General features: G+C 43.7%; 1 protein-coding gene across 1 annotated transcript; it reads right to left on the minus strand.

The window, feature by feature from the left end:
* Positions 1-13,583: 13,583 nt before the first annotated feature.
* On the minus strand, positions 13,584-14,741 carry LOC124648601 (transcription factor DIVARICATA-like). Its single transcript, XM_047188330.1, has 2 exons — positions 14,377-14,741; positions 13,584-14,128 (listed from the first exon to the last, which is right to left on the minus strand). Exons 1-2 carry the CDS (start codon positions 14,739-14,741, stop codon positions 13,942-13,944), a joined length of 552 nt encoding a protein of 183 aa, XP_047044286.1. The 3' UTR covers positions 13,584-13,941.
* Between the last annotated feature and the right edge of the window lie 12,323 nt (positions 14,742-27,064).

Here is a 27,064-nt window from a genome sequence, read left to right on the forward strand (position 1 = left end):
ATGTTGGATGGATTTCTTTGTTCCATTACCTTCCGGTAGCTTTGAGCAATGTCCATAAGTGTTAAGAATGATTGTGTCACCTCTGAACATGTGAATTTTTGATTATGCACTAACCCTCTAATGAGTTTGTTTCGAGTTTGGTGTGGAGGAAGTTTTCAAGGGTCAAGAGAGGAGGATGATATACTATGATCAAGAAGAGTGAAAAGTCTAAGCTTGGGGATGCCCGGTGGTTCATCCCTGCATATTTCAAGAAGACTCAAGCATCTAAGCTTGGGGATGCCCAAGGCATCCCCTTCTTCATCGACAAATTTATCAGGTTCCTCCCTTGAAACTATATTTTTATTCGGTCACATCTTATGTACTTTACTTGGAGCGTCTGTTTGTTTTTGTTTGAATAAAATATGATCCATCATGCTTGTGTGGGAGAGAGACACGCTCCGCTGGTTCATATGAACACATGTGTTCTTAGCTCATAATTTTCATGGCGAAGGTTGAAACTGCTTCGTTAATTGTTATATGGTTGGAAACGGAAAATGCTACATGTAGTAATTGGTAGAATGTCTTGAATAATTTGATACTTGGAAATTGTTGTGCTCATGTTTAAGCTCTTGCATCATATACTTTGCACCTATTAATGAAGAAATACAAAGAGCTTGCTAAAATTTGGTTTGCATAATTGGTCTCTCTAAGGCCTAGATAATTTCTAGTAAAGAGTTTGAATAACAAGGAAGACAGTGTAGAGTCTTATAATGTTTACAATATGTCTTTTATGTGAGTTTTGCTGCACCGGTTCATCCTTGTGTTTGTTTCAAATAACCTTGCTAGCCTAAACCTTGTATCGAGGGGAATACTTCTCATGCATCCAAAATCCTTGAGCCAACCACTATGCCATTTGTGTCCACCATACCTACCTACTACATGGTATTTCTCCGCCATTCCAAAGTAAATTGCTTGAGTGCTACCTTTAAATAATTCAAAATTTATCACCTCTGATTTGTGTCAATGTTTTATAGCTCATGAGGAAGTATGTGGTGTTTATCTTTCATTCTTGTTGGGCAACTTTCACCAATGGACTAGTGGCTTCATCCGCTTATCCAATAATTTTGCAAAAAGAGCTGGCAATGGGATTCCCAGTCCCAAATTAATTGACCTAAATAGACACTCCTCCATGGTATGTGATTGTTGGACGGCACCCGAAGGATTCGGTTAGCCATGGCTTGAGAAAGCAAAGGTGGGGAGGAGTGTCATCATAATAAAACTAAAATAAAAAGGCACTCCTTCATGGTATGAGATTGTTGGCAAGCACCCGAGGATTCGGTTAGCCATGGTTTGTGAAAGAAAGGTTGGAAGGAGTGCCACCCAAAAATAAAAATAATTCATGGGAGCCGCTCTTTGAAGGTTTGTCACGGCAAGGGGGTTAGAGTGCCCACTACCATTCGTTGACAACAACAAACACCTCTCAAAACTTTACTTTTATGCTCTCTTTATGTTTTCAAAAACCAAAGCTCTAGCACAAATATAGCAATCAATGCTTCCCTCTGCGAAGGGCCTTTCTTATACTTTTATGTTGAGTCAGTTCACCTATCTCTCTCCACCTCAAGAAGCAAACACTTGTGTGAACTGTGCATTGATTCCTACATACTTGCATATTGCACTTGTTATATTGCTTTGCATTGACAAACTATCATTGAGATATACATGTTACAAGTTGAAAGCAACCGCTGAAACTTAATCTTCCATTGTGTTGCTTCAATGCCTTTACTATGAATTTATTGCTTTATGAGTTAACTCTTATGCAAGTCTTATTGATGATTGTCTTGAAAGTACTATTCATGAAAAGTCTTTGCTTTATGATTCAGTTGTTTACTCATGTCATTCACCATTGTTTTGATCGCTGCATTCATTACATATGCTTACAATAGTATGATCAAGGTTATGATGGCATGTCACTCCATAAATTATCTTTGTTATCGTTTACCTGCTCGGGACGAGCAGAAACTAAGCTTGGGGATGCTGATACGTCTCCGACGTATCGATAATTTCTTATGTTCCATGCCACATTATTGATGATATCTACATGTTTTATACATACTTTATGTCATATTTATGCGTTTTCCGGAACTAACCTATTGACGAGATGCCGAAGGGCCGATTCTTGTTTTCTCGCTGTTTTTGGTTTCAGAAATCCTAGTAAGGAAATATTCTCGGAATCGGACGAAATCAACGCCCAGCATCTTAGGATTGCACGAAGCTTCCAGAACACCCGAGAGTCGCCAGAGAGGGGCCACAGGGCCACCAGATGACACCCTGGCGCGGCCAAGGGGGGGCCCGCGCCCCCTGTTGTGTCGTCGCCTCGTTGACCTTCTGACGCCGCCTCTTCGCCTATATAAAGGTCCTTGACCTAAAACATTGATACGAAAAAAGCCACGGTACGAGAAACCTTCCAGAGCCGCCGCCATCGCGAAGCCAAGATCTGGGGGACAGGAGTCTCTGTTCCGGCACGCCGCCGGGAAGGGGAAGTGCCCCCGGAAGGCTCCTCCATCGACACCACCGCCATCTCCATCAACGCTGCTGTCTCCCATGAGGAGGGAGTAGTTCTCCATCGAGGCTAAGGGCTGTACCGGTAGCTATGTGGTTCATCTCTCTCCTATGAAATTCAATACAATAATCTCATGAGCTGCCTTACATGATTGAGATTCATATGATGATGCTTGTAATCTAGATGTCATTATGCTAGTCAAGTGGGTTTTACTTATGTGATCTCCGGAGACTCCTTGTCCCACGTGTGTAAAGGTGACGAGTGTGTGCACCGTGTGGGTCTCTTAGGCTATATTTCACGAATACTTATTCATCGTTATGAATGGCATAGTGAAGTGCTTATTTATATCCCTTTATGATTGCAATGTGTTTTGTATCACAATTTATCCGTGTGCTACTCTAGTGATGTTATTAAAGTAGTTTATTCCTCCCGCACGGTGTAATGGTGACGAGTGTGTGCATCGTGTAGTACTTGGCGTAGGCTATGATTGTGATCTCTTGTAGATTATGAAGTTAACTATTGCTATGATGGTATTGATGTGATCTATACCTCCTTTCGTAGTGTGAAGGTGACGAGTGTGCATGCTATGTTAGTACTTGGTTTGGTTATGTTGATCTGTCATGCACTCTAAGGTTATTTAAACATGAACATCGAATATTGTGGAGCTTGTTAACTCCGGCATTGAGGGTTCGTGTAATCCTACACGATTAGTGGTGTTCATCATCCAACAAGAGAGTGTAGAGTCTAGCATCTATTTATTTATTCTGTTATGTGATCAAAGTTGAGAGTGTCCACTAGTGAAAGTATGATCCCTAGGCCTTGTTCCTAAATACGCTATCGCTGCTTGTTTACTTGTTTCTATCGCATCTCCTACGTCCGCAATATTACCACCATCAACCACACGCCAGTCCTGGGCAAAGCACTTTTCTGGTGCCGTTACTACTGCTCATACTTATTCATACCACCTGCATTTCACTATCTCTTCGCCGAACTAGTGCACCTATTAGGTGTGTTGGGGACACAAGAGACTTCTTGCTTTGTGGTTGCAGGGTTGCATGAGAGGGATATCTTTGACCTCTTCCTCCCTGAGTTCGATAAACCTTGGGTGATCCACTTAAGGGAAACTTGCTGCTGTTCTACAAACCTCTGCTCTTGGAGGCCCAACACTGTCTACAAGAATAGAAGCACCCGTAGACATCAGGAATATTTCAAGAGAATCCACAGGAACATAACATTCATCCTCTTTTGGTAAGCATGGAGGACAATCAAATAGTGTAAGAGATAAAGAGTTACTCTAATTAGAAGGTTGGCATGGGTAGCTAATCCATTCTTCCTCCTTTTGTTCATCACTCTTCTCTTCTTTTTCATCCAATGAGCTTTCAGCTTCATCAATCTCCTCCTCTTTTTCATCCAATGAGCTTTCAGGTTCATCAATTTCTTCTTTCACGGGTTCCTGCAATATGTGAGTGCATTCTTGTGCATTAATGAGTCTCTCTTTATAATCAATGATATAAGGATTATCAGTGTACTCTTTCTATGCAAAAATTAAGGATAGAAGAGACATAATCTTTAAGGTCCTTACAAGCAACACAGGTTTCATAATTTTTAGACATGAAGGATTCTATTTCAGAAGCTCCCATAAATAAAACAAATTGTTCTACTTCTTCGAATCCAAGATGAATATAGTTATTCCAATTATAGTTCATAATTAAAACTTCCTCACTAAAGCCACATTGAAATTTAAGATGTTTAGTATCCTGTTTAGAGCAACAGTTTATATCATGGCGTTTAAGCAAGATTTTAGCAATTGTATTCAATTTTTCTAACACATCACTCATGACTTTACCCTTTCTTGATTCTCTATAATTCATATATAATTCTATAAGCTCCAAATAGGTTGTGGGTTCTCCCATAACAACAGTTTTTAATTTTTCGGTTTTTCAAATTTTTATGGATTTTCGGGTATATAGGATAAATAAAACAAGACAAAAACAAACTAGACAAAAGTAAACTAAGCAAAATAATACTAGACAGAAATAAACTAAGCACAAATAAACTAAGCACAAATAAACTAGACAAAAGTAAACTAGCAAAACAAAATAAAATAAAAACAGAGAGAGAGGTAGAGTGTACTCCCCAGGTGAACTTATGAGTAGAGCTATGCCTTCCCAGCAACGGCGCCAGAAAATAGTCTTGATAATCCACAAGTATAGGGGATCGCAACAGTCTTCGAGGGAAGTAAAACCCAAATTTATTGATTCGACACAAGGGGAGATGAAGAATACTTATAAGCCTTAACAACTGAGTTGTCAATTCAGCTGCACCTGGAAAAGCACTAGTAACGGGGGTGATGTGAAAGCAGCGAGTAATATGAGAGCAATAGTAACGATAACACAGCGACGAGGGTAACACAGAGGCAATGGCACCAGAAAATAGTTGATACTACTTCTAATGGCATATAGGACCGAGTGAGTATTTGATGATGAAAGATGGACCGGGGTTCCCAGCTATCTACACTAGTGGCAACTCTCCAATAACAAGTGATAGGTGTTGAGTGAACAAATTACAGTTGGGCAATTGATAGGATTGAAATAGCATTAAGACAGAACATCAAGATTATTAATCATCTAGGCATGTTTTCCATATATAGTCATACGTGCTCGCAATGAGAAACTTGCATAACATCTTTTGTCCTACCAGTCAGGGCCTCAAGGGAATCTGCGGTAATTAAGGTACTCCTTTTAATAGAGCACGGAGCAAAGCATTAACACTTGGTGAAAACATGTGATCCTCATATCTAAGCCTTCCCCTCCGAGTTATCCCGATTCTTGTCACTACGGGGCCTCGGGTTCCGGACATAGACATGTGCAAACAACTTGTAGATACAGACTAAGCAATAATTATAGAGTTTAAATCTAAGATCATGCCACTCGTGCACTAGTGATAAGCATTAAACACAACAAGATTGCAGCAACAATAACTTCACAAACTTTATAGATAGACTGATCATAATGTAACAATTCATCGGATCCCAACAAACACAACACCGATTACATCAGATGGATCTCAATCATGTAAGGCAGCTCATGAGATCATTGTATTGAAGTACATGGGAGAGAGAGTACCAACTAGCTATTGCTAGAACCCGTAGTCCATGGGGGAACTACTCACGGAGCATGATGGAGGCGGTGGCGTCGATGGAGAAGCTTCCCGGGGGCACTTCCCCGTCCCGACGGCGTGCCGGAACAGAGATTCTGTCCCCCGAAACGGAGTTTCGCGATGGCGGCGGCGCCCCTGGAGTCTTTCTGGAATAACATTGATTGTTGTAGGGTTTTCGCGTCGCGAGGAATATATAGGCGAAAGGGCGGCGTCAGAGGGGTCCCGAGGGGCCCACCCCATACCTGGGCGCGCCCCCCTCCTTGGCCGCGCCGCCAGGTGGTGTGGGGCCCCCCTGGCCCCTCTCCGTCTCTCCTTCGGTGTTCTGGGTCCGTCTCGGTAAAATAGGAGGTTTGGCTTTTGTTTCGTCGAATTCCGAGAATATTGCCCGAACAGACTTTCCCGGAACCAAAAACAGCGGAAAACGAGGACCGACACCTTGGCATCTCGTTAATAGGTTAGTGCCGGAAAATACATAAAATCATTATAAAGTGTGAGCAAAACATGTAGGTATTGTCATAAAACTAGCATGAAACATCAGAAATTATAGACACATTGGAGACGTATCAAGGGTGAGCAAGCATCTCCAGCGAGGTACGAGGAGCAACAAGATGGATCCTCCCCATCGTACTATGTCTAGTCATCTCACGACGTATACGAAAGGATTTGCACGATGACGAGGATGTGGCACTGGGACTGCGGCACATCACATACAACATACAACTTTCCGTTTGTGATACCATTTGGGATGCCCCAGATCACACACGTTCCCCAAGTGGCCTACCTAGGCGATGCTAAGTACGTGAAGGGACGGGAGCTTGGCGGCAACACAGAATATGGTGGCGTGGACGTGGTGTCACAGATCTACATATAAGTGGGAAATGGCGGCGACCTTGAAGCGACTTGAGGAGCTCCCTATCCAGCCACCCGAGCTGGACAATGGCGAATCCCTCAGGCTTGCGATCGCCTAGTCCGAGCTAGATGACCTTGCCAAGTGGATGGTCGTCCTCGTCGTACATCTGCAGTAATCCAGGTTGGCGCATGGGTGGCCTACCACGTCTTCGGTGACCCCACCATACCAAAGGTCGCCATGGTTGGTGTGGCCTGCTCCTGCTCCGATGCATGCGCCAAAGCCGCCTACTCATATGCCTTATGTGCCGCACTATCTGTGGCTCCGTATGGTGACCCGGCATACCACTGCATGGTGTAGTATGCAAGTCTGATATAACACCAATGAAACACCATTCCACTAGTATTATATCGCTCAGAGTGGTACAACAGAAACATATGCGGGTCCAAGGCATGTCTATAGAATTACACATCGACTCTGTTACATAAGATCATCACAGCCTCCTACTTTACAATGAGGTAAAACTGCAAATAAACTCCAGAAGAACGACTCGTAGTCTAGCCTTATCACGAACTCTATTTGAAGAGTATTTAACTAGCTACAGAGGCTATGAATAGATTCTAGCTAAATAGGAGCTAAGTTTAGGAAGCTAGTTCCTTTCTATTGCTAATCTAGGTTTTCTCCATGGTAGTTGTGGTGTTTGACTCTTTCGGCAGGTTCCTGTTCCCTTGAAGTATTTGTAGACTCCTCGATCTTCGAGTTGCACGGTAGATCCTCCTTCGATGCCTCCATATCTAAGCAGGGGATTTAAGAGTGGGATGAGTACGAGCGTACTCAACAAGTTCATTATAGGAAAGAGGTGTTTAATGCACTAGCTACGGCATTAGACCAGAAAGTCTAATACCAATGCAGGTTTTCATAATCATTTCTTCAAGAGGTTGCTTTTATTCAGAAGAGCTATGTCCGTCGGCCTTCACCGGTTTACTAGAACTTCATGGAGCTCCTTTCCGGCGGCGTTCGCGATTCCATATCCCGGAACGGGGAGTGACAGGTCACGGTTCTTTACACTCTGCGAGAGGTGTGTTGCTTTACCCATAAGAGATCTTAACCTTGGTGCCAACCAAGGCTGCAGGCTTGTCCACACTTCCTATGGTGTGAGGCCCGGTATAAGGTCTAGCCAATCATGTTCCTCCGCTACCTCGAACACTCACCCTTTGTTGCATACCCCGACCCTGGGTCCTCGTCGGTCCTCTTATACCACTTAAGGATGGACCCCGACCACGACAACGGTTTGGGACTCGTTAACCAAACTCCTTCGCGCGTAGCTGCAACCCATCATAGACCGCAATACCGTGGGGACTTTAGGCTTCCCCAGCCCACCGCTTGCACTTCGAGCGACAAGTGTCTACGGACTATGCCGTGGGGACTTAAGGCTTCCCCAGCCAACCGCTTGCCCTGACAGATACAAGTGTCTACGATAAAGCGCATCCGTTGATGAACGAGAGGTGGAAACACTTTTGACTACTCCGTCCCACTCCGGATCTTATGGTTAACACGGGTATTACGGCACAAGAATCATCGGCGACATTTGTTGTTTAATCCTAGATGAATATAAACCCGTGCAATGGAACCTCCACCATATCAACACAATCCATGGTTCCATTGCCCACCACATAGTCATATTCATAGTTATGAAAGTAGTGGTTTTGATTTTTATGCAATAGTGATAACCATAATACTTTGCAAGTAATTTGATAGAAATACTCAAATGACATGAGCAAGTGATGAACTTGCCTTTCTTGACTGCAAGATTATGCAGGCAAGGTCTTCGATACGTAGTAACTCCAAATTCTGAAATAGCATCATGGTCCGGTAAGGACGATGTTTAAAAGATTGGCAAGGATGCAATAATGCATAAGTATGAGATGCAATCGCTCTAAGCGTGACCTAACCCCGATGATTTAGGATTAGTGAGTTGTAATGATTAGTTCAGGGTATGTTGCACTTTTAGAGTGATTCACAAACAAGGTTATTATTAGGGTTGAATACTTGGTATCTTAAACATGTGCTGGAATATATCATAATAATAGCATTAATAGCACACAATAATAAGATTTGGTGTAATCCTAATATGAAATGAGTAGTGGTTGGTTTTAGAACTATATGTCATGGTTAACGATTGATTATTATATACTTAGAAAGAATAACTTTTAAAGAACATGCTATTTAATCAAGAACAAGTATAATAATTAGGGTTGTGGAGTTCCATGGGTTACTATGGTTTCAACTAATTTCTGGAGTAAGGTTTAGATGGATCCAAACAAGGTTGGATTCTTCAATACTTAAGGCTGGTAAGGCTGAGTTAAGCTTAGGCATCCTAAGCAAGTATTTTTACATGGTTGCTATCAAGGTTGATTCATTTGACTGGTGATTACTAGCTAGGGTTTATAGGTCCTTATAAGCAGGGTTGGTGATGCTTCTTTATTTACTTCAAAAGAATAACTTTTGAAGAACATACTCCTTAAATAATAAGAAGTATAACAATTAAGGTTGAGGTTGTGTTGTTTTAGCTATTGGATTTCTAAGTAGAGAAGGGTTGGTTCCTAAATAGGATGGTTCATAAATATTTCACACTAGTAGAGTTTAGTGTGAATAGTATATGATGCACAATATTGGGTATGGTTGCTATTATGGTTCATCACAATGGTGTGATGCTAAGCATGGATGAATAAGGATGATGGTTTTGACAGTAGAGGCTAGGTTTTAAACTTGGTTGATCCTACTTGAGCAACTAGGTTTAGTGATATGCATACCTGGAGTACTAAATTGCTAGTGATAGGGTTCTACATTTTATGTGAACATATGTATGTCTTTTAGTTGCTAATGATGGCTCTATGATTTGAAATAAAGTACCATGATCATCTATTCTAACCTAGGGTTTAGGTTAGAAGTAAATTAGGGTTCACATGTAATAATGGAGTTAGGGTTCCTAATGATATTAGGGTTTTAGGGATCATATGAAATGATGGGTTGTAATATCATTCAATTTGGAATTAGGGTTTACTATTTACCATAAAGTTCTATGATTAATAACTTCATGGTAAAGTTGAAGTTATTAATAATTTTGAATTAAAAATAATATTGGATTTGACATTTTCTTATTTTTAAAGAATTAATAATTAAGACAATTATTAATAAGGGTTTAAATCCTCCTATTAAGGATTTAATAAATTATAAACAAAGGAAAATTAGTTTTAGTGTTTTCCTTATTTACTTACTGGTTTTTATTTATTTTATGAAATTTTTACTAATTAATGAATTTTAATTTAATTTAGAATTAAAATTAAAGGCTTAAATAACAAGTATTAATAATTAAATTTTTATTAGAAATAAAATTTTCATTTTATATTTTTATTGGATAGTATTTATCTTTATAAGAATTTTGATATCTTATATTTATTTTTTCTGAGCTATATTGGATTTTCTACAATTTATCAAAGTTGCAGCAATTTCTGAAATCTGGAATTTAAAACGAACTGGCTAAAGTCACCCGGGCTAATGTTACCCCGAGTCCCTGACGAGTGGGCCACGAGTCCCTGTCGGCGACCACGTCGATTTTGACCGGGTCAAAATCGATGGTCGAGCGAAGGAGCACCTCGCCGGCGGCCAGACTACCACGAAGCCGGCGATTTAATGCACCCCCCGATGCGTGCCTATGTTCTATCGATTCAGCGCGACGAGAGGAACCCAATGGTGGTGGCGCCGCCCCAAATAGGTCACTGGAGCATGCCCGGCGGTGAGGTACCGCGGCGGCGCACTCCGGCCACCAAGCTACTGCTAGCTATGTGCTTCAATAACTCAAAATAATGGGCTCCAGAGATGTGCAAGATCGACCTGAGGCTGTTGATGGGCTCGGTGAAGCTCAGGGAGGCTTGGTCCGCCGGAATTTGCAGCTGCCGGCGCCGGGGAAAACAACCAGGCACCGTCGATTGGTGGCTTGTTAGCTCGATTCTTCGCACACTGTGACCATGTCGAGGACGGCGGTCATGGTGGTGGGCTCGGTTTGGCTCGGGGAAGCCTAGTTCGCCGGCGGCAATGGTGAGGTGGTGCGGCAGGTGTCGGCTTGGGGAACGAAATTTGAGCCAGAGAGGAAGAACTCGATGCTTCGGTGCGTTGTGCGGCTTTTATACGGTGCAGGGCGCGTGCCTCGTCACGATTTGGAGCAAGGGGAGGTCGACAGCGCGAAGGGGAGGTCGAACACGGCGTTGCCGTGGCCTCCAGCGCACGGAGGGGATGAGGACGACCTCCTCTTCGTTTGTTTTTAACGAAGAGGTACGCGGGTCGCTATTTGGGCTGCGGCTTGGGCCGTTTTGGGCTGCTGCCAGGCCGTGTGCTGGGCTATGGTGGCCCGCCAGGTAAGCCAGGTAGGCTCTCTTCTCTTTTCTATTTTTTTCTTCCTTTTCTATTTTTAATTTCATTTATTGAATTCTGTTATAAATCTAATTTGTTTTCAAAATTTTCTTGCAGGTTTGTTATTATGTTAATTCAATGAAAATTTAGTGTGATGTATTACACCACTCTCCAATATGAAGCAAGTATTTTATATTAGATTACATTTCATGCTTGTTGGCTTATTCAAAAATAAATAGGTATGAGTTTATATTCTCATTTTTAATTTTCTTTTTTCCTATGAATTCAATCCTTTGGAATGATTAAAGTTGATACTTTGAACTCAAAGTGTTACAGAGATTGTTATTAGGGCTTGGTTTCTATTTTGAGGATTTTGTTACTTGCATATGATTTTATGTGAGCTAATATTTATTAGGGTTTTATCATTTCTAGTATAACCCCTTATTAAGGTTAACACTCTTATTATCTTTGGAAATGTCTAATGTAGATATTGTCCCATCATGGTTGATCTTGGTTACAAAGATAATTAGTTGATCACTACACATATGGGTTTAACCATATAATGTAGCACAAGGTTTTGCTTATGTTCAAGAATTGAAGCATAAGATTTATTTGATGTGCAAATCTAGGGTTCTAATGCTATTTACCTAATGACACATGGGTTGAATCTTAATTGTGGTTTAGGTTTTATTTGTGATCACCCAAGTGATACACAAACTAAGGTTGAGATTTAATTCTTGTTTGTAGAGTTGAGATGACACCATATTGCATGTGATAGGGTTTAATCTCCCTTAACCAAGCTAAGATGGTTGTTTACTTAACATTTTATGTTCTCCCCAAGTTCCTAAGATATTGAGAATTAGTTTTATCTTCTACCAATTGGCTTCTTATTATTAACCTCAATTTATTATTTAAGTAACTACATTGGTTATATTTCTTTTTATAGTTAACTTTGGTCACATTGATGTATGGTTTCTCACTACATAAAGTATAGTGTTTAACTCTAAGGTGCTCTTGGGTTCCTTAATTTAGGAAATATAGATATGGTAGGATTCTAATTGTGATCACCTAGTGGTTCACAAGTAAAGGTTGGAATATAAGTCTAGGATTGCTTACTAATGATCTCCCCATAATTTTATGTGGTGAATGATATCTACTTATCTTATTAGGTTTTATCTTATCCTCACATATCTCAAGAACATGATCATGGTTAGACATGATCAACTTGTTCTTGATATTAATTCCTCAAGTTCTTAGATTTTATGATCATCACTCAATTTATAATGATCAAGGTTTGGCTTCCTAAGGTATCTCTCCTGAGTTAGGTTTCTCACTTCTAAGATCAAGTATTGTCTTGATCAACTAAACATAATATCTCTCTTATATTTTCTTAGATGGTCATGGCTATGGTTGTCTCTATAGATTATATCCCAGGAGAATGCCTGAGATATTCACTTAAAGTTCTCTCAAGAAATGTTGGTTTAACCATTTGGGTATTTGAATAGATTGAACTGAATTTAGCATGGATGGTCTCTCTCATTTGAGAATGTCTGGAATAATATCTTAGAGCTTCTCTGAAAGATGATGGTTTGAATACTTGGATGTATCTCCAAGGTTTAGCTCAAGTTTTGTTATTGCTTCTTTGATAATTATCATAGAACTCTCACCTCTCTAGGTTTGATGTATATTAATATGTAGTAGAGAGGATTATATATTTCTAGAGTTTATCTCCTGGTCTTGCTTCCAAGAATGAGATAGAATGAATACCATGAGGGTCATGGTAGGATCAAGGATTTGTTTAAGACATGGAAAAGATAAGTGAAGAATGGTTTCTCCATTTATTGTTACTTGATTTCCAAATAGATTGATGTTCTTAGGTTATGGCAAGGAATTCAATGTTACGATCTTTGATAAAATCAAGTAATTGTTCCTTGATTCATATGTTCTTGTGTTGGTTTTAATTCCATTTGATCTAACCCCTTAGATCAATTCATCTCTACCCAAAACAAGGTTTTAGTAAAGTCACATTGAGGTTTATAGCGCTTGACTTGATGTGCTACTTCAATTCCACCAAGGTCAAGTGAAACTTCAGTTACTGTGACTGTTTTACTTTAAAGCGCGAAAATTCCCCAGATTTTCTATGCATGAATGCAATGCACACATCTGTTTCCTCTATTTTTGTAACCCCATTACCTGGGATATTACACTCCGGGAGCCATCGATCTACATCATGCTTGACAACGACGATGAGTAGGTGGAAACCCGAAAATCCTAGCTTGGGTTTTGGTTTATTTTTATTTATGTTTTTATTATTTTTAGACCTAGCCGTTTCATGTACCCCTTACCATACAAACTAGGGATGAAAACCGTCGTCTATTCGCAGGCTGACCCAAATGAATCAAAACGGACATATTTTTTGTGTCTGAAATGGGTGGTCCCCGCTAGTGATGCCCTATAAAGAATGATTTGGCAGCTAATAATTCACCATGTGTTGTTCAAATGGGCATTTTTTTTTATAAAACTCGAAGCAATTGCGGCCGCCAAGCCGCTTTCAACACATGTTGGAATAGACATAGACGGCCTACGCATCACCCGACACCACGACAAAAGAAGAAGCATGAACACTAATAAAGGACACTTGTCACTAGGACATATGTATTTGAAAATCTGATAGGATGAGAACGGCATGTGAAAAGCCATGCCAGTGTCATCGACTCGATCTATAAGGAAAGGAGTAGAAACCAAGAACGGCGGATTTATGCTGTAATCCTTTCCGGTCTCTGTTTCTTCCTTAACATTCCACACACGACAAAGGACACCATTATTCGACCATACAGCTAGATCTTCCAAATCGCAGAATCCAACCAAGCAGAGCTTCTCCCCTGCATATGTGCGTGCTACGGCCGACGGAACAGACGGCGAGGACGACGGCGGGTTTCAGCTCAGCTTGGGCCGGACCGGATTCTTGATATTGACCACGACGGAATCAGGCGGTGGTGATGTCGTGGATGCTCTTGCGCTTGGTGTCGCCGCGGCTGGCGGCGCTGGCCTGGCGAATGAAGTACTTCTGCGCGTGGCTGGCCACCTGCGTCGGCGTGCGCGTCTTCACCGACCACCGCGAGATGTTCCTCCAGTCGCCGCGCCCGTACCTCTCCAGCCCCTCCAGGAACAGCCTGCCCAAACGAGAACGAAGAAGAAATGGTGTCAGTTCGACTAGATCCCATAATTCTCTGGTACAGTCGGTCTCAGACTTGGCAGGGTGGGCCATGGGGATCTAGTGATCCGACGTGGAAAGATTCCGGAGAAGTATCTAGGACCTGGAAGAAGGCACTGCAGAATAACAGGGGAAAAGGACAAAAAAAAAAAGAACGGAACAGAGGAAGAGGAAGTTGCGATTTTGACGGCGCGATCGACCGCGTACCTGTGCTCCTCCTCGCTCCAGGGCACGCCTCGGCGGCGCTCCTCGGATCCCCCGCTTCCGCGGCCGCGTCCACCGCCACCGCCGCCGGCAGCAGAGTCCTCGTCCCAGGAGTCGGGGGCCTCGACCAGGCCGCGCTCGATGAGGTCGATGTCGGCCACGAGCGCCTGGTAGTGCTCCCAGGCCTCCTGCGGCGTGCGCCCCGGCAGCTGCGCCGCCACGTACAGCCACCGGTTCGGGACGTTCTCCGGGAACGTCACCAGCGCGGCCTCGAACACCTTGTCCTCCGCCTTGCTCCATGGCCTCGGCTGCGGCGGCGGCGGCGGCATCATATGCTGAGGGCCACCCATGCCGCGGTAGAAAGCCATGCCGCGTTGGTTCTCGGGTCGAAGAGGCGGGCTCAGCAGCTTGCCGTTTCTAGCTTACTTTGCGATTGCCTTTGGGTTGGCTTTGGTGGTCTCGTCATTGGGTCGGCAATGGGCGCCTTATAAAGGATTTGGAGCGAGGGTGGCCCGCGGGCGGGCATGATTCTGCGTGTGCCCCGCGCGCGCTCACGTTTTGCGCGAGACGGCCCTGCCGTGGCATCGCATATCTCTACGCGTGTACAGTGCCGCCACCCACAATGGTGAACTGCGATCTAAAGTATAACCATTTCTTTTTTACATACTCCCTCCATCAGGAATTAAGCGACTCGAATTTTCTAGATTAACATGCATCTAGCGATATTCTAGTTAGGGATACATACATATCTAGATAAATCGGAGGTACTTATTTCCGAGCGAAGCAAGTATTGTATTTCTTTGATGGCTACTAGTATTGTTATCCATATATATAAGCATGCACCCAAATTAAGTTATACTAATAATTAGTGAAATTTATGTATTAATATGGTGCTCGTAATTTCGCAAAAGGCAAAATGCTACAAATGCACATGGCGGGTAAGCTCACCATGCTTATGAAAAAGGCGAGATGGACCTCATTCTACTTATTCCATCTCTTCAACCAAACATAGAAAGAAAACATCCTATTTTTACCTAGTTAGACCTAGCAAAACACTCACAACAGAACCACTCATTGCAGTGGAATGGAACCATAGCACCACATCCCACTTGATTCTCTAACCAAATAGTATAACCTAAGTGTACTAGTAGTTCTTTTACATTATAATTATAACTAGTAACTATTGCTAATAATATATAAATGATATGTCGGATTAAAGTTTTAATTAACTATCAGTTTACAAATCATATAGTCCAAACGAGAAAACATTGTATGTACTATATTGTACCGTTGGAAGTTTATATGGAGGGGTATAGAGTAGAGGTAGGATGAATTATGATGAAGTAAAAAAGTTCAGCATAAATACAAGATGATTCTCTAGACACAGTTAGATTGTATATGTTATAGATCTCTTCCAAATTAGGATGTAAATCATATAGTACAAACGAGAATACATTGTATGTACTGTATTGTACCGTTGGCAGTGTATATGGAGGAGTATAGAGTAGAGGTACAATGAATTATGATGAAGTAAAAAAGTTCAGCATAAATACAAGATGATTCTCTAGACACGGTTAGATTGTATATGTTATAGATCTCTTCCAAATTAGGACATAAATAAAACAATTAAGCTAATAAGGAACACCAATAATTAAAAACAATCTTGTCCTGCAAGCATGTTTTTTAATTTATTTATATGATGTTACATCCCCTACTACAACACATGACAACAATAATTAGCCTAGTTGTGTCAAAGTTTTTTCCATCAGCTTCAAAGTTAATTTGTGAATGAATCTAGTTGAATGGAATAATTTACTTTTGTGCACATATGACAACAATAGTAAAACAAAACTAAATTCTGCTATTTATTCCCGGGTTTGGATTTATTGTATGGTTAAGCTCGCCTTGTCATCTCATTTCTTATAATTTTAGTATATAGATGAAAGGCTCGAAATGAGCCCAGTTTTGAATTAAGAAAGCCATCAACCGGATATGAGTTATACCGGAACTTACAACGCACACATGTGCAAATCGCACAACGAACCGCACAAGAGATGACAACACAAAAACACCTAGCTGAAGCCCGTCTGGTCCAGGTTAAGGGAACCTTGTCTTCTGTTGCACCAGAGCGACCACGTCCATGACCACACCAATACAACTTTTTCGCATCAAAACAACAACCCAAGGGGGAAACTTGACGATGGGCAAACAACCTTGCAGACCTTGAGGATCCAATTGAGGAGATCCAATGGAGGAGGGGGTCTTCGCGATGCCGCCAAGAAGGTGTATGGAGCGAGAATGCGTCATCATCGTCAGCAGAGACCGAGGTCCTGCAAAGATTTCACCCAGACCCCAAACCACCACCCCAAGAACTCGGGCTAGGACTAGACCAAAAACACAACATCTTCCAATGACATTGTGAATAGCTACGCCTGACGCTAACCTAGAAAGCCCCCCACCCTCCCAAGGCGCTAGGACGGCCACCAGCCACCGAAGCAAGGCCGTGTATAAGTAGCCAGGCCGATGATGCGAGAGGATTGCGACGCCAGCAGGAAATCACAGGGTGAACCACAAGACACTACAAGCGTAGCATTCCCGAAGAAAGGCCTCCAAGAGGAGTTTACAATACTAAAATGGGGAATTTCGATACTCCAAAGCTAATCTTGGATATTGGAAAATATGTTGTCTTCCTAGACATAAATTCTTCGCATGACTTCTTTTATGACAAGCTCAACATAAAGGAGTTGATGATGAAATTCTTTATATAATATACGGTGATTGCATCGTATGTGACACATGGCCAGAGTAAACACTTCAACACATTTTCTTTGAATGCTGGTTTTCAAAGTTTTTGGTGAGCAATTGGTATTGAATGGAACACTGATTGTGATATTAACAAGATGATCATACTAAGGAAAGATATCTGTCTCCATTCTCCATAGAAATTTTTATCATAGTCCAGTAGAGTATCTGGGATAAAAACGAACGATTATATCTTCAATGTTAAGATCCTAACAGTGCAAAGATATACTTCTAGATGAAATCTTTCTTTTCTTTAACAGTGCATAGAGCTAGACCTAGCCTTAAGGAAGCCAAGCAGGGCTTGACACCCTACGGATTTGTAATCCGATGGATTGGCACCATGTAAATATCCCACCAATTTTATAAATGAAAGATGATACAATATGGGTTTTCCCTACTGTATTTATTTCAGAAAAAACGGTGCTATTCAGGGTACATGGGAGTTCTGGTTCGTAGATCCCTTCATTTTCTTAGTTGACAGTCGTATTATTATTCAGACATTCAGTAAACTCGTATAAAATTTAAAACAGAGAGACTTGCTTCAGTACAACCGACTCCCCAAATTCAGTTTGGGCCCTTTGGTAATTAGCCAATGAATTAGTTAATTTTGAGCCCTCCTAAGCCCATATCCAAACCCAGTACGCATACTCAAATACCGTATACCATTTGCAAGACAGTCCTACCGTTAGCACAGTACAATCCAAGGTGTGAAGAAAAACTCAAATATTCGATGCTCTGTCCGGCCAAGAGGTTGTCAGATAGTTCGGTGCGTGTCTAGCGAGACTGTGAAAAATGGAGCCACATAGTCTGGCTAGTCTCGAGGCACACCGAACTGCCGCGCCGCCTTCCTATCGGCACACACCTACGAGGCCTTGCTGACACTTGTGTTGGCCTGCACCGCCTCACAGTGCCTTGTGGCCGGCAAGCACGGCCTTGTCGTGCCTCCACCCGCCTGCCACAAGCGTCATCGCCTGATAAAGTTGTCACCGATGAGCCAACAACGGCGTACATACATACAACTTCTAGCTATCCGTACGCTACATATTCATACAAATAAGTTTTTCCATACGGGTTTTCATTTAGGGCTACCTATCCGTTTAATTCTTTAAAACACCATTATATTTTTAATAATAAAGGATATCGAGCGATGTAAGTCGTCATTGTGTTTGAGTTTGTCTGAGTTTAGAGGGAGACGGGTTGTACTGAGCATGAGCGAACGTCTAAAAGAAATATCATGCTTAAAAAATCGTACTCACGTAAATTTGGCATATTATGTGCAGGTGAAACCTCAGTCAAGAGCAGTGGATAAGCTAAACTAACCCACGGTTGTTAAACTAAATCTCGAGCCAGTAGAATCTCCCGTGCGTTCGTGGGAGCTAGAACAGAACAGATCACCTGGCCACTTAGTGGTACAGCACGAGAAGAGCACATTTGTCGAGCGTGACATTGACATGTGTCCTGCAGCATTCTCATCGGAATCGGATCGATCACCTCAGCAGCTGGGCGGCAGGGAACGAGGCCACGAGTCTCCGAATGCGCGCGTGGCCCACACAAGCGGTCTGGCCCAGCGCCCCAGCCCCGTTGGCCCGAGCCAGCCGTCCTGCCACAGAAGTGTTTTTTGGCACCAGCCTTTTTGTTGTGCCCCCATGCTTATCCAGTTTGCCTGGCGTCTCTCGGGACTTACCAAAACAGGCCTTTCTTATCCTCAACCTCAGGAGAAGAAGAAGAAGAAGACAAAGATCGTTTCCAGGTATTAGAGGGTTAAGCACCTTGTCGCTGTCCAGGAGGACGTGAGTTTCTTCTGTAAAGGTTTTGGAGGCACTGGATAATGTAATTTTAGCTGTGTCCGGGCATGGTTATAGGTAGGTGTGCTGCTTGTTGTGGATGACGATGTATGATTGCCACTTTGCCAAGGATTTGAGAGGGGAAGCGCACCCACTGGAGAGACATTGGCGTCACCCGGGACGGTGGATCTTTGGAGCACAACGCACTTGATCTTGTAGTTCTAGCTATACGTAGCACACGAAGGGTTCAGAAGGAGCAACGAACTGAAGATTAGCCTGACGTGAGCACGCACATACCATAGTCCATAGCCATAGGCACGGCACAGCATCATGCCTTTTTAAAAACGGGGTAAGAGTCTCATTTTTGCGAAAAGTCCACAAATCTATTCAGAATCCTCGATAACAGTACGATGAAAATTCAGAGTAATAAAAAAATTACAATAATGTCTTTGGACCATCTAGCGACGACTACAAGCACTCAAACGATCTGAAGGCATGCCGCCGTCCTCGTCACTCCCACATTCAAATCGGGCAAAACTTATCGTAGTAAATATTGTATAGTAGACAAATGATGAGAAGTCATCGTGCTAATATAAGACCTCAAAGGGCCAACACACCAGAGCAACATCCATGCTGATGAAGAGAAGCGTATATCAGAAAGAACATATACAAAATCCAGCATGATCTTCCGGAGACGGACCTCCACACGCTCTACAACAACGATAGACGCGTCACCAGAACAGTGGCTAGACAGGGAGAACTTTATTCCCTCTTCAGGCAGTCATCGTTGACACTTATTCTTGTGTGGGACACAAACCCTAAACATACTAAGGAAAACAACAAAAAAAACGAAGCAAATCAACGGCGCCAAAGGAGGCGAGGCAGATCAGCGGCGCCACCGGCGAAAGGCGGGAACCTAAAAACGTGTCTAACTCTCACAAAACTAAAGGGCACACTAGGTAGGCATCGCGATCTCAACAAATGAATATTTGAGTTGCAAAAAGGGTACACTAGAAGTTTTACAAGAAAGTAAATATGCTCATCACGTGGGATTACTCTCCTGATGTTATTTCATCCAAATACTTCGCACCCGCCAGAACCCAACCGGACCACCCTCCTAACTCTATATAAAATCACTCCTAATGACGTATGATTGTTGCGGAAGATCCTCGCATCGCGCTCGTTCTACATCTTTCATGTGGCTAGCACGGTACTAATCGAAGAGAGAGCTTTTCAATTTCGATTTGGCGTGGAGCCACACGCCATCAGAATTAATAGAATTGGCATCATATGCCTCTATAAAACGTTGACCAACGGGAAAGATTCTCTCACTTCTCTATACGTTGTTAGATAGATGATGAGACCTCTCCAACAGCGAATTTATACGCGCATTGAGACTCGAATCCGGGTTAGCTAGCTGCGCACTCGCAAGCTTGCCACTAAGCTAGCACTCAGTTTTCTCATATGCCTCTATTGCATTATATTATTACGATATCGGCAATGTGCAAGCTTTATCCGTTGAGAATTAACATCACTTCTACTAGTATGCTCTACACACACCTTTAACCTTTCGCTCCCGACACGTGCGCCGTGCATATATATATTCCATAGTTTACCACGGCTTAGAACACTGTGAACGATACTCTATCTCTGCAGTGCGGATGCGGCAGTCCAAGCAAAGTTCACCAGCCACCACGATGTCGGCGACGATGCACGATTCGATGGATGAGAACGAGAGCAGAACGTCCTTGTCGCGGTGCGGGTCTAGTAGACGCCAGGTGATGCGAACCTTTCGGATTCGCGTGGCGCCGTCCTCTGACGCGGCACCGGGGGCGGGGGCACGCGCCGGCGGCAGCCAAACGAACAGTGCGAAAATGATAGGGCTGGGGAGCTGATTAACGGGCGATTCGGATTCGTCCCGAGTCCGCTTTGCTTGCTTTATTATCCGCCTTGGGATTCCTGATCCGCCGCCCCGCCCGTACCGCTTTGCTGACGGACCGCATCGTATCCGCTGACACTGAAAAGGAGAAGCCGATCGAGCTGCTTTGGTTCGGACACACAGTAGAAGATACGGTAAAACATGCCTGGATGGAATCCGACCATCTGCACAGCACAAACCAGGTGACGCGGCTATAAACGAGTTTGATGCTTTTTTTAAAACACAGAGTACAAGCGTAGATGCTTACGTATACACACATACATCAAAGCATGTATATGCCATTTATTTAATATTTTTACAACAAGAAACTATCAAGAACATATGTAGTACATGATAAAATCCGAAGCCAGCCTCAACAATGGGAAGTAACATGCTGTTATGGCCTCTGCTCTAAAACAAGAAACAAATATCCATCAGCTAATTACCAGGGGCATGCATGAATCACCTTATGGAGAAAGCCTCTTGGCGAGGGTCTTATGCTCGCTTCAGATTACGTCACCATCATCAAACTGTTGGTCCATCTTCAAGGCAGAGATCTCCATAGCTCTTGCCATACATGTTGTCGACACTATCATGGAAGATCTGTCATGTGTAGCACCTGCTGAACATGCATGACTCATTGTAGTGCCTATTGGATAGACATGAAGTGATATTTCCTCCTCATGCCTCTGTCATCTAGCACCCGCTCCACACAAACAATGCTCCAAAGAAAGAATCGACACCACAGTGCCGCCATCGTATCATAGGTTTTCCCTCGGAGCAGCTTGAGTAGGTCAACAGTCGTTGCACGATGATGCCTTCATCAAGGCAACGACGCAGAACGCTGTCGTCGCTCGCCAAGATCGAAATCAGCTCGGTTTTCACTGGCAAATATGTCTCTCTAACGTGCAGCCGAGACTAGATAATGGATCTCGTGATTCGACAACCCAGCCTCATGCTGACCACCTCCGACAGGGGAGATGACCACACCGCCAAGCCCAGGGTGGCCACCAATGCGGAGCAAACTCATGAGGCGAGCAATTTTGCTACAACTTGATGTTTTAGCCAAAATAATTGTTCAATGGATAAGCAAATCGTGGCTGCTGCATTGTTAGAGTGCGTGCACGCACCAATCTGAGCAGAGGATCCAGATATCCAATGATTAGGTAAACAATATTGCACGCTCGTGCTCAATTTCTGTTTGAGCCAAAGGCATTGCACGTAATGATATGAGCAGCTAATCATAGGCGCCGGTGGTTGATGCTTTTCCCACAACAAGATTTTAGCAATGGCGCACGTGCGCGTGGGGAAAAAAAAGAAAGCGCTGCCGCCCACGTCTGGATTCCGCTGACGCCAGCAGCGTACCCTACCGATCGCACAATTCCCGTTGTATCCCGGCCGGCGGCCGTGGGCCTTGCGGGCCATCGCCCTTCGTGGATAAGATCGCGGCCCACTAAACTATTCGAGTAGCACGTCACTGCTAGGACCCAAGAAAGCAAGACCACTTCCGCCAATTCGCTCTCCTCCCGTGCGGGAAACACCTTTTTATTTCAGCAAAGAAGAAAAGAAAGGAGCTTTAGCTCTGGATTCGCCGCACATGATCGCGTTCGTGTACACGCGTGATACCTCGCACAGTCGCACTAGATTACCTTATCCTCTTGGAGAGTTTGGGGCCTAGACATGCGTGAGCGCCCCAAACCAATGGCGCTATACTGGTTTTGCCCCTAAATGCCGATCAAGCTGCGATTTCTTTGGGATAGGGCATTGCTGTTTGCGCACATGCTCAGATTGGTATAATGCTTATATTCGCACGCGCCGCCATTGGTGACCCAGCCACGCCACACTGCAGGCCCCAGATCGATGGGATTTGCTGATCGAAAAGAAGGCCAGATCTCCAGTCGAAGGCGAACGGGGTACCGGATTCCCTAGCTAGGGTGGTAGGCCCATCGATCGATCAATCGATCGCATGCGGCTTTGCCCTTTACGGCCGATCCGAAACGCTTCGTCCCGATTCGGCCACATGCGCGCGCGCGCGCCAAGCGAAGACCAGATATTTTCAGCATGCGAGCGGTCCTTTCCAGTGACAGGGCCAGGTTCTGTATCGTCCCCAGCGTTTTCCGATCTCAAAAGAATACCAGCTGGATATCAGCTGGGAATCCTGACCTGGGGAGCAATGGAGCTGGGGCTTTCCACTGGTCCGAATGCTTCTGCATCGACAGTCAGGTAATGCAATGGACGGGTCGATCGATCCAGGCGAAGAAGAGAGGAAGAAGGTTCGGGCGTGGAAATGCACGCAGGTTCCACGGCCGGCCACCATCAGATCATCATCGTCGATAGGAATCTGATACCTTGGCTATGGAGGTAGCGTACGTGCGTGAGTGACTGGTGTTGAGAAGTCCGGCGGGCGCTGGCCACTCCCGGCCTCTGCCTGGAAGCTGCGACGCAGGTACGTACGTACTGCTGCACTTTTCCTCTTATCACCGTGAGTGCTTCGGGTGTGCCTTCGTTAGGCACGCTACACTTTTTTTCCCCTGTGGCTGCGGGGAATGATTTAGTATTTCAGCAACTGACGTGAATCATCATCGTGTTATGTGAAAATATGGTACTACTTGGAAGACCTGCCCGTGTATTTTTAGGGCGATATGTATGGTCTTTAATTACGAGTATGCACGCACCTGCATTCTGGCCCAGAAGCAGACAGTCCAACTGAACAGGCCCAGGCAAGTACCATGCGCCTCTCAAAACAATAACAAAAGACCTGACCAGTTTCCCCCCTTTTCATTTTTTTCTCGAAACCTTTTCTTAATTGGTTAAATTAAATGTGTTTTGATATTAATAAAGCTCCACAGAAGAGTCTTGTTGCTTCCCTCGAAAAAAAGTTAACAAATAACTTCGTTACCTAGTTATTACATAAATAGGGATATTTATTAAAATAGAAAAAGTTGCATTTTTTACTTTCTATTAATTTTCATATTTCTCTAAAACAAAGATGAAACAACTCTCTCTCTCTCTCTATATATATATCCCTTGTTTCAAACCTGATTAACTGAATTCCAATAAAAAAACCCATGCTTATAGACATAAACTTTACATGTGTTTCCGCCGATTCACAAGCATCATCAAATGATGCAAGCTTTGGATAAGAATCTACAACGCTCTTGTTGACGATTCTTTACCACGTCTAGGGTTCCTCACGTGGAAAAACCAAACGGGTACTCCTAGGACGTAGACAACCAAGACGACAAGAGGGTTACTCTAGTATGTCGGTCTTGGGGGAGGCTCACACAAAGAGCCTTCGGTCGGCACACGAGTATGTTGGTCTTGGGGGAGTCCACGACCAAGGGTCAAAGGCACCGCACAAGACATGCCATAGAAGAAAAAACATCAATAGGTTTACTCGTGCATGGACTCCTAGACCCGCACCGACTCAGGTTATGCCTTATAAGTCCTATGCTGCCCCCTTTATGAGGCGGCATAGGACAAGCCGTATAGAGGGAGCAATCGACACTACTAGGAAAATGTCTATAGCTGCCAGCGCTACTGCCGGTGCACCATGTTTTGACCGCGCCGGTGGTAAATACTACCGCTCACCAAGTTTCGACCGTGCCGGTGATGGCCCAATACCGCCGGCGCAGCAACAATTTAGTGCGTCGGGGATAAAGTTAGAAGAGGTCCGGGCCAGATCAAACCATGGAGCTCCCCTTACCCCGGCGCACCTCTATGGTGGTGCGCCGGTGATAAACAATGTACCACCGGCGCACCACCATAGAGGTGCGCCGGGGGTAAGTGGAGCACGGATTTTCTCTCACCCCCCTCCCGGAACAACTTTTGTAGTTTTAAAAAATAAAAGAAAATGATAGAAATTTCAAAAAATTAAATTCTTTGAGATACCCATGTATTATTCCATCTAGTTTTAATGAAAATTTAAAAACATGAATTTCGATATATTATGCAAAATAGCGTTATGTTTGGTCAAACGGGATTTCTAGTTGCATACGACCTCCGATGAAGAGTTTTTTTATCTCAAAATCTATGTACGCGAAATTTCCTATCCGAATTGAACCACCTACGGTCATTTATAGAAATAATGGGTTCCTCAAATTCAAAACAGAAACATTACTTTTTTGAGCTTTTAGATTTTGGTAAAAAAAATAAAAAATTACCCCCGGCGCACAACCGTATTAGGTGCGCCGGCGGTAACCTATACTATATATTCAAGCCGGCCCTCCTCCCTCTTATCCTTCCTCACTTCTCCCCCTTCTCCTCTTTCCCTCCTCCTCTTCTCCTTGAAATCCTCACCAACGGCCTCCTCCTCCTCCTCCTCCTCCTCCTCCTCCTACTCCGGTGACCTCCTCCACCTGAAGCCTCTACCTCCGGCCTTCTCCTTCTCCTCCTCCTCCTCATCCTCCTCCTCCACTTCCACCTTCGGCCTTCTTCTCCTCCTCCTCCTCCGAAACCACCACCTCCGGCCTCCTCCTCCTCCTCCTAAACCACCACCTCCGGCCTCATCCTCATCCTCATCCTCCTCCTACTCCTACACCGACGCGGCAACGACAACAAGGCGGCGCACAGCCACCGTTTTTGAGGACGAACCCGAGATAGATGAACCCGAGCTACATCTAGATCTAGATCTAGATCTGGATCGGCCTTTTTTTGAATTTTGAAAAACCATACCGCCGGCGGACTAGGCCTGGTGCGCCGGGGATAATTCGTGTTACTGTTGGCGCACCAGCAGGTGCGCCGGCGGTAACTCATTACCAGTGGCGTATTCCCACCGGCGGGCTCTGGTGCACCGGCAGTAGCCTTTTTTGGTGCGCCGACAATAAGGCTTTTCCTAGTAGCGCGAGATCGATCAACTCACCTTAGAACTAATCCTAGCGTAAGACGCGAGATAAATTGTTGCCTATACAATCAATAATAGAAGTGGGAGGTACGTAGGTCTTTACCTCTAGAGCGAGGGGCCAAACCTGGGTAAATCATGTATTGATCCCGTCCTTGATAGCACTCGGTGCCTTTCTCTCCAACTCGTAATTCATTAAGCAATGGCACATGTTGTAACTTTCCAACGACAGTTTCCCGAATATACGATTTCTTGCACCCGGAAAATACTTAACGCTTCCTCCTACTAATACTACTACAAAATGCTAGCTTGGCAACTTTTGTTCGCCATTTCATGTATTTTTAGCCTTGCGATGAGAATTATGAAGATCATATCAAATCCCAACAAATGGTATGGCCTTCACTACTTTGTATGTTATGCACTTCTTTCTCCAAAAGGCAAGTAGTACTCGCTTTTGGATAAATAATTTGGAATTAGAAGTTTGGGGCCTAGGCATGCGTGACAGCGTGAGCGCCGGTGATGATCGAGGCTTTGCTATACTTGTTTTGCCCCTAAATGCCTCTGATTGTTGGATGTTGTTGGAGATCCCGCTCACATGGCCACAATCGCCAAGTAAGCGCCACACAAACACTTATTTGCAGGTCCCTCTTGTCACCGTTAAACTAGCTAATCGAGATAGTAGGTACCACGCAGTGGTTTGCATCAGAAGTTGTGCTTTTACAAAAACAATTGTAAAGTCATAGTTACTTGTAAAAAAAAATGTTTCAAAATTCGGTGGTTTGTGCAATTCGTTCTAGATCTCCAGAAGTCTGCATGCGAGAATTTCATACAGACATGACACCTCCAACCACAACGGACAGCAAATGCCACTCATTCGGAACTTGGAAGAAGGGAAAATGTGTTTGTGCTCTATCGGCAAGGAAGCAAAGATCAACGGATAGTCAATCTAATGATCGACGCCCCGTGATCTCGTCATGTACATGTAATGTACTCAGTATATATGTTTTCTCCTCCCACGCCACGTAACAACAGATGTCGCGGTCGCTGCAGCACTGGAAAGGAATCATTTATCTTTGGACGCATGGAAAGAACACACGTTGACTTGCAAGTTTTTCTTTGATGAAGATAGCGATTTGCATTGTTCCACAGAGGAAGAGGTACATGATTAATGTCATTGCTGTTCCTATGGAAGCAGTACTCCAGTGGTTTCAAAAGAATACAAGAATTAATTAGCTTATATCTAAATCTTCAGTAGTGCAGAGGATTGCGTATTAGTAGTATTTTTCTGAAAGAATTTTAATGAATGAAATTTTGCGCTTAATTAAGAACTTCGCATCCAAGCATGTA

The sequence above is a fragment of the Lolium rigidum genome, chromosome 4 (genome assembly GCF_022539505.1).
Source record: "Lolium rigidum isolate FL_2022 chromosome 4, APGP_CSIRO_Lrig_0.1, whole genome shotgun sequence".
NCBI lineage: Eukaryota > Viridiplantae > Streptophyta > Magnoliopsida > Poales > Poaceae > Lolium > Lolium rigidum.

Bases quoted from the DNA above. Each gene is read 5' to 3' on its own strand.
- LOC124648601 (XM_047188330.1), bottom strand. From the start codon at position 14,741: ATGGCTTTCTACCGCGGCATGGGTGGCCCTCAGCATATGATGCCGCCG. The intron at 14,129-14,376 runs GTACGCGGTCGA...TCGTTTGGGCAG, and splicing joins TGGAGCGAGGAGGAGCACAG to GCTGTTCCTGGAGGGGCTGG.